We start from the raw sequence: 12950 nt of genomic DNA, 5'->3' as shown, positions 1-12950 counted from the left end.
ATAATTTGTGACGACTGCTTTGATCCCTGTAGAGGGGAATCTGCAGATGGCAGTTCCTGGCCTAAGTGGCCAGTGGCTGCAGGATGCAGCACTCCTGGGGCTGCACTGCCCACTTCCCTTGGCAAAGAAGGCAAACCTCATCTGTCACACAAAGGCAGTGGGACCAGCACTGTGTTCAGTGAACACTTGCACTGCACACTCTGCATGGAGTTCTAACACTGACACATGGAGCTGACGAAACTTGTTGGGTGTTTATTTAAATAAAGTCATGGCTATTCTCTAATAATGCTGGAACCATTTACCCTAAATTACCCTGGGTTATGCTGTTACCTGAAAGCATTAAAATAGTTCTGCTGAATAGAATTTGATAGAGAACATATGGCATATGCTAATCACAAAACTCATGTGTGTTGTTCTGCAGAAAAGGTGAGCAAAGAGCACAACCACAATAAAGATAACACCATCAGAACTACAGCCAGGTGAGTACAGCCCATGGTTACAGCTGCACTGTAAATAGCATCGCCTCCTTTTGCCTTGTGAACTCAAACCTGTCTCCTGCTAATGCGACCTGATAGTACAAATGTAGGATATTTCCATGAGTAATGGAACCCATATCTGAAAAGCTACAACTATAGATCTGATTGTTTAGGGTTCATAAGTCAAAAAGGCCCAGGGGCTTCTGTCTGTTCTCCTCTGATCAAGTAGTCACACATCATTTTAAGAATTATTTATTCTATTTTTTTCAACAAAAACTGAAACTTACAAGAAACTGCATGGTATATGCAGTGCTTGAGGGAAGACCAGGCTGACGACTGGATTTTAAGACATGGACCAATGTAAGAAGAGGTGATATTGACTGTTTTATGTCTAGCTAGATTTCCTTAAAAAAAAATTCAATTTAGTATTTATATCATCTCAATATATTCTAGAGATGAATTTTTAGAAGTTAGACTGTAAGACAGTGCTAACAAGATGTGTTAAAGATTACAGTTACATTATTACAATAATGTAAATTAAGCAGGAGTTAAAAACATGATCCTATTGTTAAAGAAATGTGCACTTTACAGCACTGTGGCTGGGAAGAAGCCCACAAGGTGTTTATGTGTCCATTAGCAGCAAGGTGAAGTGTCCCTATGGGAAGATTTAAAGCTCTTGTGCAGTAAGTGGTATCTGCAATTGGTAAAGGCTTTGGAGCCCTTGGTAGGGTAGGAGCAGGAGCAGTAGGCAGGAATTGACAAGGATATATTTCTTACCTGAAAGTTCCCTAACTGTTGTGGAGGGGTTGGAGACTTAGCACACTGAAGTGATGAAGAGTTCATTCAGAGATAAAGAGCTTCTTGCCTCTGCAGCCCCTTTACAGAAGTTCTCAGTGCTAGCTTATAACAACTTTGCCCAGACAGAATGGAAAAGCATTTCAGTTGCAAAGAAGAGGTCTCTGAAATACATTGTACTTAAATTTCTAGGCCTATCCAATTCATTCATAGTAGCTGCAATAAATAACTTGTTTTTAATAAACTGACCAGCTCAGTAAATGTACATTAGGGACTTTTTGATGTTACTAGTTGAAAGATAATTTAATTGAGCTTTTGGCTTCTGGTTACAGTGAATGCTTCCCATGTTTGCTAGTGTGGGAATTTGTCAGATATGCAGCTTGCACAGCCTTTCTGTGCTGCTTAAAAAGCAGAAGCCTGAGACACCAGCAGAGAGAAATGCACATATTGTCCAACTACTCATTAACCATCCAGGGTGTGCTGCGGGGACGGGCTGACAAATAGTTGAAAATAGATTTCAGTGTCTCATGATGTTACCAGCAGGACTGGTGTGAGAATCCAGAGCTACTTTTGGATCTATCAAAGATAATCCCAATTGGAAAGGTTGAGGACAGTTCAAAGATAACTTGCCCTTCTTTTGGCTGCCAACTTTTAAGAGGATAGCACAGTTGGCTGTTGTCAAACTTGTGTTGAGTTTTACTGAGACGTCCTTACAGTGGCTGCTACCCATCAGGGCATGAAATGCTGAGTGCCTGGTCCAGTTTCTCTGGGTGCTTTTCTTATCTTGCCTATTTATCAGCAGAAGAAGATGTGAATGAGGAGAGCTTCTTAAAGAGGGGAAGTGAGTCAGTCTGCTAAATCCTGTGAGTTCAAAGAGATTGACTTGAAAGACCTTGCCAAAAAAAAAAACCCGACCCACCCCAAACCAAATAAACAGCTGGAAGTCTTTATTGGTGAGGGTATGACGCCTTCTCAAAAATAGAATGTGATGGAGCAGCCAGTGGAGGATAGAGGCACTTGGACTGCATTAAGAAAACATGTGGCGTTGCAGTTTGGCTCACCAACCCACATCTGGAGTAATGACAGAAAGGCATTCGAATCACAATCGTTGTGTGCATTGTGCTGACAGCTGCAGAGAGCCAAGGTGAGGTCAGTGTTGTCCACCTGTGAGTAGCTGGGAAGCACAAAGATTTAGCTGTGTCACTGCTGAGGCTTAAATCAGCAAACCCCAGCAAGATGGGTACACAAGCACTTTTTGCTGTCTTACTCCTTATTAACATTTCTAACTGTCCCCTCTCTGTTGCTGTTCCTCCTGTGAGTATTCCTGGACTTTGCCAGCATATACTTCCATATGACTTTGCTTAAGCAGCCAGAACTGGCAAGGATTCCTCACAGTTCAGTGGCTGAGTGAGATGGTAGAGCCTGCCATCTGTGATGAGAAGACAGAAAGTGGAGAAGCGAGTACGCCAGCAGAAGACGCCAAGATAAGTTTCTTTCATCTAGAGAACTGTGTAGCCATGAAACTGGAAAAGTGCAGCCAGAGGAAAAATAAAAAATATCCTAAAGCTTAACCTTCATCAGAAGGGACTTTGCACAGTGATTGAGGGCAATGTGTAATTTCTTGCTAAGAAGCAGGAGCTCCTCCCTCCTCACTTTGCTCTGGGAATCAGAGGACAGATCTGCTGAAATAGAAATAATAATAGGGCCTCCTCTGAAGAGAGCTGCCATTCTAGAGGGAGGCAGAGAAGAGGCATCCAAGAATGGTTCTGTAATTCACCAGAGGTTAGTGGAGGAGAGGGAAATCCTTGGGATATGACATGATGTGGCCTTCAACAGCACCTGCTCATGATTTATGGCCTAACCTGAAATAGATGAGCCCTGCACCATCTGTTTTGCTTAGAAGCAGCAGTGAGCAGTGTCCCAGTGACTGAATCTAAGACACAAGCAGGAAGGCCCACATGGAAACCCGAGCGGATTACAAGATTTTGAAGAGTTACAATAGTAATAAAACATTTTTTATTGCTGTTTTTCTTTCAGATCATAATTAAACCAGTGAGAGGAATGTTGTAATAAATCATGGCGTATTTTTATACAGTGTCAGTCTGTTTTGTATTATGTCACCCCTGAGTGGGAGTGTGAGTCTTGGAAGAAGTTAAGTTTTGCACATGTGTGTTGGAGCTGTTTTGGTTTATCCTAGTCACTTGTTTTCTGGAGTATCCTGCATTGTTCAGCTATTGGCATTCACCAAACTGTTCAGGTTTGGGGTAACTTCATGCCTTCCCCTTCAGCACAGCCTAATGCTGACTGCTTAGGGATGTGTTCAGACTTTTGTAGAAATACCAAAATATCCCATTAGCTGTCAAATATGGAACAGCACAAAATGAATAGTGTCCAAAAAACTTAATAGGAAAGTAAAACAACGTGGTTGCCAAAAGCGTTTCACAATCAAGTCAACTAATTACCAACAAGTTTCCCTGAGGCAGAAGAGATCTGACTAAGAATACAAGTGACTTGGTGGAGACACCTTGTTCACTCTGCAGAAAAACTGCATGAGGGAAAGCACAGGCAAGTGATGCCTTTTGGACAGAAGCTTTGGGTATCTGGACTGGTGAGGTCAGCTTGGTGCAGCTGGCATGTACTTTGAGTCTGAACTACCCACTGTGCAGCACCTTGTAAGGCCTCATAGTAGGTCCTTTATCCTGAAGAGATTCTTGGATTTTATTCCTGGGTAAGAAAAGGCTGCAGAAATGGTCTGGCCTCCTGTTCTGCACCTTTATAACACATACTGTACACCAGCCTGTTAAGGGTTCTCAGGCTGGGAGAGATCAGATTTAAAGTGATTCTCACTTTGCTTAGAAGAAATTGACAGTTTGCATGCAGGTGGAATACATTCCCTTAGAAAGCATTTTTCCAAGAACCACAGTAGTTTTCAATTTTGAATGTTTTTGTACCTCTTGCTGATGTCTATCTGCACTGCAGACAAGGAATTCTTATTTCTGTTATGACCTTTAACTGAGCAGAAATCAAAGACTTTGACAGAGATGCCATTTCACTATTGAAATTAACTTTTTAACTTTGCCTGTTAATTAAAACTAAAGCAAAATATTCTTCTTGGAATCATGTAGCTGGTAATTTTTGTGCTTTGTGCTCTTCGGGATACACCTGTTCAATTTATGAATTGTTTCCTGCTTTAAAAATGAAATTCATGGAGGCAGTTTCATTCATGGAAGGCCATGTCAGAATAGAACTATGCAGCATCTTAACCTAGTATTTGAAAAGTTTTGTTTTAAAGATGACTACTGTATGCTTCAGATTATTAAATAATAATATTTTTACCTTTCTTGATTGCCCTCTCCAGATATGACAATGGATTTGAATGCAAATTTTTGAAGTGTTAATTTTAATGATCCATGTTTTATTGTGATATAGCAAATGTGAGATGTGTAAATGATGCTAAGGGCCTTTTGTGAGGTCTTCACTTTTCACTCTGAAATGCAATTTTACCAAAGCACGTTGCCTCATGATCTGCCTATTTTTCAGCATGAATTCTGGAAGGGAAACCATTTCTTTAACAAGATGGTACTTCTTACAATATTAAGATGTTGAGGTCAAAATTCATATTTACTTCTTCTTCTGTTAACTGCTGTTTTCTTTTAAAAAGGCATCTTGTTTTTTCCCACAGCCCTTTCTTTTCTGAAGACACATTTAGACAATCACCATTCACTTCCAACTCAAAAGATCTCCTGCCCAATGAAACCGCTCTTCATGGAAGGATGTCTGCACCAGGTCAGATACTTTTTCTTTCATTACTTCCAGTTAACAGATATTTTTTAAATTTTCTTACTGTAAACTCCACCACCTGACCAATGCTCTTAAAATATGGTTTGCTTTGTCAAAAGGTAGCTATTTCTCCATTATGATACGTGCTGATTATTTAGAAGAAAAGGGGAAAAGTTAAATATTGCTGGAGCATTTGTGTTAATAGTCTTTAGGCTGCTGTTTCTATGAATTTTGCAATAGTCTATTGCAGATTAAATTTAGAGATATCAAGAGAGGTGAGGGGTTTTTTTTTTGTCTCTGTGTGTATCTGCTGCTGTACTGATGCTGAATTACTGTCTGTTATTCTCCTGTTCCTGGCCATTTCCATCTCCATCTCTGGAGTACAGATGAAATCTTTGCAGGACATGTACCGGGGTGGCTGAGCTTGGCAATACAATTTTCCTGCCTTTAGCAGTAATTTAGAACCTTTCTGGAAGGATGTGGAGCTCTTCAAATGTACTGAAAGGCCACAGTGTCTGTGGGTGCCTTCCCACTGATTTTCTGAACTAGTTGACAGGCATTTTATGTCCAGATATAGCTTGGGTTACATTCTGCATTAAAATGGAAAATACAGGCATGTAATAATACTATTCAAGGTCGCACTGAACACATGCAAAAACTTGATATGTGCCTTCACTATCCTGCTGAAAAATAACTCGTTTGCTAGTTCTCTGTTATCTGTTCTTAAATTAATAGCTCTGGGGTTCTAAAGGTCAGTAATTACACAGTCAGCTGTAGGGGGGGTTATTCACCTTTTCTTAGCAATCAATAAACTTTTGGGCACGTTACTGCTAATTTTCAGCTATAGACTGTCATTTAATTTACAACTTAACAGACCCTTCATTTTTTTTAATGCTTGAATAGTCATTTGACAGCTTGCAAAGTGGCAGATGAGGGTAAGAGCTAGATGCTGTCTAAGGGTAAATATGCATAGCAAGAAGAAAAAAAAATTGTAGGATAAGGACAAGGGTCTCCAGGCTGTGCAGACACACTTCTGCAAGGAAGCAGTGGATTTTGTACCTCCGGGTGAGGAGAACCAGATCAGGTGTGGTGCTTTTAAGTATTAAAATGTAAACCAGGTTAGCACTTTCAATCCTGCCTTTTGACCTTGGCGTAACATGGAATATTCATATGCCCAGATGAAAGATGAGAATTCACAGACTCCTCAGGCAGGGCTCAATACCTCAGAGGACACGGCCTCTAGCAGCAAGAGTCTGACATCATACCGAGATAAATGCAGAAGAATTTGAATTCTCTCGAAGACTTCACTTTCAGCGAGGCCACTAGAAGTACGGGTGGGTTTTGGTGACATGTTTGATCTTCTGCTTAAATGATGTAAAGAATCTTGTTGGTTAGATCATCCTAGAGTGTTAGAAAGGCTTCTGAGGAACTGGGTTTTCATATGTTTGTGCTGCTCCATAATCTGTTTTGTGGAACCTTGATAGGTCTGTGATTATAAGAGTGATATATAATAGTAGCAAGTATACTGAAAATTTTAAAATGCCAGTTTCTGCTACATTTTTATTTTTGGAACAACCCTTATCATTCCAAATATGTTGTTTTTTATCAGTTTCACAACAACTTCTAGGGCCTGAAGTGCAATTTCACAGTAACACCAAGAATGTGATTTAAATTTGTCATCAATTACAAATATTATATTCATGTAAAAGAGCAGCAGAATACCCACAGGTAAATTTCCTATTAGTGTCAGACTTGCAAGAAGAACTAGCCTATGTACTGCTATGGATAGCTGTGAAAACATTTTATCCCTTCAAAGAGCAGCATTAAGGAGCAGAAACAAACCATTGTGCAAGGCCTACAGAAAGCATTACAGAAAATGCTGGTCTCCCACATAAAAATGCTTTTGGTTGAGATTTGTTTTGTGTTACTCCATCCCTGAGACAGGACAGTAAGAAGTAGAAAAGAGCAGCATAAGAAAATGATAGGAAGTTCCCAGTCCGGTGGCCCTGGTGGAACCCCACGTACGCAGTTGCCGCTTCCCAAGTGAGCACCAAAATGGGCGGCTGTGTCCCCAGACTCCTGCCAACTTTCTGTCTGCAGACTTTTTGGCACCCCAGCTGCAGAGAAATTGGGAAAAGTGACAGGAACATAGGACAGTAAGATCTTTCATGTGTCAAATTCAATTCTTTTCTGTACTAGGTAACATTATGCAGTCTTATTCATAACTAAGCTCCATCTCAAACCCCATCATCCTTATTATTTTTATGAGGATGCTGTTTCAGAAGCTCACCCCTTTGAAGAACTGGGACCACTCTCTTTCCAGCCTGAATTTATTCACAGCAAGTTCTACTTTTGTTATCTCACCAGTGCTGTCCTTCAGCTTTGATAATTCTTCTTCCTTGAGATGTTCACCATCTGATGTGCCATTCCTTACATTCCTCTAATCCTGCCTTCATTTTGGGAAAGTGAGCCAGCCAGTCTTTTGGGTTTTTGAAACGACAGGGTTTCCATTTCCTAGCCTTTTTCTGCCTCTGTTTAGGGGCATTAATTTCTGCAAATATGAGTAGTCAGAGCTATATGTGCTCTTTCATAGGAGGTTTTATCCCTGAATTTTCAGCAGCCTGCAATCTTCTGAGTGCATATTGGAAATGCCTCTCCTGATTAATCACAGCTTTGTAACTAGAACATGCTGGTGTCTCTCTTGCTGGTCAAATAGTAACATGTTTTTCTTTTCCTTTATAATTTCAGCTGATGATTTCAGCATGCAACAGAAATTCTTGTTCCTACACTCTTAGGCATATGACCTTGCAATTTGAATTGTTTCACTTGTTATTCTAGCTCTCAAGATGATTTCTTTAGTACTCTGAAATTTCTGCATATTGATATTGCTTCCATTAATTCAGTTCTGGTTTGTTTGGGGCTTTCATATAAGTGTGTGTGTTGAAGCTATTAAAGAGGATTTTTAAGTACTGTGAGTCCAAAGTTCAGTCCTTGAAACTTAAGCTCAGTGGCCCCCTCAGCACAAACCACTTCACTTTATAGCCAGTTTATAAGAAAATTGCAAATTTGGGCCTTTAAGTGGCAGAGCACTCTTTGTAGGGCATTGAGTAGATAAGATCCCCCAAGGAGTGTTAAATAATTAGGAAAGAATATTAAAAGATGTGTGAATGCAATGCACTGATCAGGGCATTTAGTGGAGGGGAAAAAATCCTAAATAAATAATGATATTGTGATGGATTCGGCCTGACAAAAGGATGGAGGATTCCTAATCAGCAGCAGTATCACAGGCAGGAGAGTTGATTTTAATTCAGGTATCCAAGGAACTAACAATGAAATCTCCACCAACTGTCAGAAAGGGACTCATCAGACCCACAGAAGTCATGGTATCTTCCTGATAATCTGTGGTGAATTCCTAATACTCTGAGAAGGGAAGACAGTGTTTTCTAGGGTATATAGTTCAAATTTACTGGTTAGATTTGGGGAATTGATTCTCTCACTTTTTAAGGTATTTTCTATGTTAATAATCATATTATTATATTGCACTTTTCTGTATTAGTTTTACTGTCCAAATAATGTCATTTTTACTCAAAAATGGAAATAAAATAGTTTTGATATCTGCATCAACCAAACACACTTTGCTCAAAAGTTACCATGTATCAAAGTAATATCTATTACAAAGTCAAATCCAAACCAATTCAATAATTTTAGCTGCTCCCTATAAGAATGTGGCCTCTTTTAATCTAGCAAAAGGTAGGGATAAGAAATTAAAATTTTTATGTTAAACAGTCACTTTTAAAAAGGACATTTTCATCTTCTGTTTTATAAGATTCTTCTTTTGACAGAATAGTTTTATGTCAGACTATATAGTTCAGTTCAGATCACTGGATAAATTAAAAACTTGATCTTTTGCTGCTTTTTCTGACCCTAAGTCAGTCTTTAATGTACTTTAATAGTTATCCACCATCTCATTGACTCATTCTGTAAATCAAACCTGCCTTCATGGAAGCCAGATGAGTGCTATTCATTATTCCTTTTCTGGATGGTTCATTAATATTGGTGAAAGCCTCAGCCATGGCTTTTTGGGGTTTTTCTCCATGTATATCTATCTGTGTGTAATGTAATAATTCATTATTTCCTCTCCTGTTTATCAAGGACCTGGTATTCTCCTTCATTTCCATTGACAGTGCCAAATATTGAAATAATCCCATCTGTAGTGGGTTAATTTATTTTTTTTTAATCCATTTTTTGGTGAGAATTTAGTACTACTTGCAACACTGTAATTTTGATGGTGGTAAATGAATTTCACATGGCTAAGATAAACTTTGGAACTGGAGGATGTAGGTCTTAGGGAGTTGTAGTTCAGGAATAGTCCTCTCTTTTTAAATTTTGCCACAGCTTAATTTACTGGTTGTTGGTTTGTTTCAGTGAGATAAAGCCAGTAAAGCTCTAGTCCCTTTTTGAAATGCGCCAGAGCCTTCTCTGCCATGTGTGTCCACACTCTGCACTGACCTGTAGGATGACAGACAGGATGTGCTTCCTCTTCAGGATTGTCCAGAATCAGTAGCATGGTGCTTAGCTCAGTAGAAATTTGGGAACATTATGCAAAAATTTTGGTATTTTTTGGCAGTGTCAGTTGTTCTTTTATTGATAATGTAATCAGTGGGATCAGCCCATTTTTATGTTTATGGATCTAAGGTAATATGTGGAACAAAGACTCCAGTATGTTTGGAACTGCAGGACTATTCTACAAATGCGCAGGTTTCTCCTGCTCCTGTTCCTACTCACACTGGCCTTTTCTCTAGAGCAGTAATTCCACTGTAACTTCAATAACACTAAAAGGTGGAAACCTGCCTGCTCCCAGGGCCTCATCTCTGCACACTCTGCTCACAGCAGTACTAACAAACACCTGTGTGGCCACAGCAGGGGGAGTAGGGAACTAATCTCCTTTTTCTCACTGGTAGTTTGTGGGAATGGTGGGATGCGAGCCAGGTGAAGGGAGGCTGTATCCTTCAACCATGGGAAATTTCAGCTTTTGGGTGACACTGGCGTGCCCATGAGCACACTTCATCTTGTTTATTTTCTTCTGTTACTGTAGCTGGAAAAGAACTCCTGAGGGTTTATAATTTTAGCTTGAATATGATAAATAATATCATATGTGGTGTTGTGTAGATACCACATTCTTTAGTATGAGTTTGCATGTATCTTCTTGCCTAATTCCTTTTTAAAGATGCTTTAAGGCCAATATAGGTTTTGTAATTTTCTGTGACTCTGAGCATCTAGAAAGTAGATAGCAAGAGTTCTTATGGTCCAGGCAGCAGAGGTGCTCATATCACTGTTTTCTGGGAGTATTTGTGCTCTGTTCTATTTCCTGTGCTCTGCAGGAAACCAAACTTCTGCAACCTTCTACAGCAGCCAGCTCTGAATTTTGGGTAATCACTATGAGACCACTGTAAGCACACTGAGAAAGGAAGGGACACCTTGAGGGTTTGATTGCTGTGTGTGGGATCAGTGCTGCTTCTGTCTCCCTGGAAAATGGCCTTAGGGGACTATGAAACACACAAACCCTGTGAATTTCCACTGAAGTGACCAGCAGTGAAATGTTGGCATTTAAATTGCCCTTGTGTAGCTTCCCTGCTACGTACCCATGGAGTTAATTAGAATGATTCACACCTTCTTACTGTTGTTTGCTTACATCTGCCAAAAAGCCTCTAACTCCACATCGTGGGTAATCCTATTTACTGTAGGAAGGCTTTCTTATAATGTTCAAATGTTAGAATTTGTAAATGAAAGCCAGGGCTTAAGAGCATGATTACAAGCAATCGATTTTGAATTTATTCAGGACAGCAGGACCCATGGATTATTATTTTTGAGATAATCACAGAATGATTGAGGTATGAAGTCTAGTTCCAGTCCCCAGAGTGGAGTCATCTTGCTCTCAAGGCTATGTCCAATCAGGTTCTGAATATCTCCAGGAATGGAGACTCTGGACAATCTCTGAGCCAGCTGTGCCAATGTTTGACCTTGCTCACCATAAGAAAAATTGTTTTCTTATGTTTAAACTGATTTTCCCGTGTTTCAATTTGTGCCTTTCCTCCTCTCCACTGGCATCACTAAGAAGAGCCTGACTTCATCTTATTTCACCCCATCAGGTGTTTATCTGGGTTGGAAGGATCCCACCAAGTCACATTTTTTCCACACTGAGCAGTCCTAGTTCTCTCAGGCTCTCCTTGTTTGACAGCTGCTCCATTCCCTTAATCATGTTTGCTGGACTTAAAGACTTTTTTGAAAGCCTAAAAGAATATTTCAAGACCCTGGCAGCTGTTTCTGTCCCTGTGACGGAACAGCAATTTTTATGGCCAGTGTAATTGCAGGGGGGGAGTGCACGTGCATGTGAATTGACTTCCACAGTGCTTTTCCCCCACCTTGCTTTATCCCATTATTAGTGCTTATGATCATTTTACCTGCTTTCAGTTTTGGTCTGAGTTATGAGCTCTGCCCATCCAAGACATTGGATACCTCCTTCAGTTTCCTGATGATGGGAGTCACTGACCCCTGTTGGCTTCCTGTCAGGGTAGAAAAGTGAGAGTGGCACTTAAATCACTACCAAGGCGTGTTCCACCAGGCACTTGGTCCTGCTGTTCATTTCTGTCTTAGAATTTCTTTGAAAAGTACTTGGGAAAAGTGGTGCTGGAAGCAGATGCCACATGGTCATTGCTGCCTGCAGGGCACAATTGTAGGTACTCCCTAAGCCGTGCAAAGTCTGCCTCTCTGAGTCCTCAAAAGCACCCTTTTAATTTCATTTTTCTTCTGGTACTTGTCTGGGAGTAAGAGTCAACCAAATACTCTTCTTTGTGTGTGTTTGTGTACACACAGCTGTGCACGTGTATGGCTGTGCAAAAGTCCATGCAGGTGCACGAAAAAGAATCCAGGAGAGATGTCCCTCTGACAAATCAGCTGTGACAGCTTCATAGATGGTAGGAAAGTTTTTTTTTAGTGACAGTGTGGCAGATTGATGTTAGTAACTGATTTGAGTTCCTTATCTCCAACATGCTAATTCTTCCCACAAAAAGAGTGTCTTGTGGGTACAAGTGCCTGGTGTGAGCTCTCTGGAAGGCCAGGGACTGTCAGCCACTGAGGTGGCTCTCTGCAGTCTGATAGCAGGAGACAGATAGCTGGCAACTTGTGGAAAGTCATTCTAGGAAGGTGAGATAGTTGGACTGCTATAGAAGTGGGCTGTACTTGGCATAGTTCTCCAAAGCAAGACAGATTTTGCAGAATTTGTTCGCCATCATTCAGTGCTAAAGTGCCTGATAGCGGCTCTGGCACGTTTTCCATCTATCACATCCTGCCTTAGATCCCCCTGTCTGCCTGCAGCCTTCTCCCTGTGCTCTCAGCTGCCTTGACAACCACTTTGCACCACAGCCATTCAGCAGAAGCTTCCACATTTCTGGTTCCTTCCATGGATCATAGCCAAGGAGGCTTCAACTGATTGCAGTGTGTTCTGGATCTGCTCCCAAGCAGGTTTGCATCTCCTGCATGTGTGGTGCAGATCTGTGGTGCAGCAATAGAGGCTGTCTCCTGAGCAGCCACACGGTTTTCAATAGTAGCAGAGTCCCTTTCAGAGCTGAAAATATTATTTATTATGCAGAACGAACATTTTCAAATCAGCAAATTTGAAAAAAACATGCTCAACCATGTGTATGGTGTGTTTTCTGGCTAAAGCAGGACAAGTGAAATGTGCAGCAAGTGCATCGTTGTACATCTTAGTTTTTCTCAACCATCAGTATTTACTGGGCAGGGAATGTGACCATATCCTTCTGAGCGTCCCATGAAACTCCCGGTGAATTGGCCAGCCTCTCAGGCCAAACAGCAGGACTTTGCACAAACTGATGCAGCCAC

At 40.7% G+C, this 12950-nt stretch overlaps 1 protein-coding gene across 1 annotated transcript in view; it reads left to right on the top strand.

Annotated features, from left to right (window-relative positions):
* ZNF827 (zinc finger protein 827) overlaps positions 1-12950 on the top strand; it is a 100817-nt gene that overhangs the window by 62909 nt on the left and 24958 nt on the right. Inside the window, exons 7-8 of the mRNA XM_084204912.1 lie at positions 422-479; positions 4954-5057. Of these exons, the coding sequence (XP_084061038.1) occupies positions 422-479; positions 4954-5057 (162 nt within the window). The remainder of the gene's footprint in view (positions 1-421; positions 480-4953; positions 5058-12950) is intronic.

The sequence above is a fragment of the Fringilla coelebs genome, assembly GCF_963513975.1.
Source record: "Fringilla coelebs genome assembly, chromosome: 4".
NCBI classification, from domain to species: Eukaryota; Metazoa; Chordata; class Aves; order Passeriformes; family Fringillidae; genus Fringilla; species Fringilla coelebs.
The sequence above is the reverse complement of the archived record's forward strand: the minus strand, read 5'-3'. Positions and strand labels throughout refer to the sequence as shown.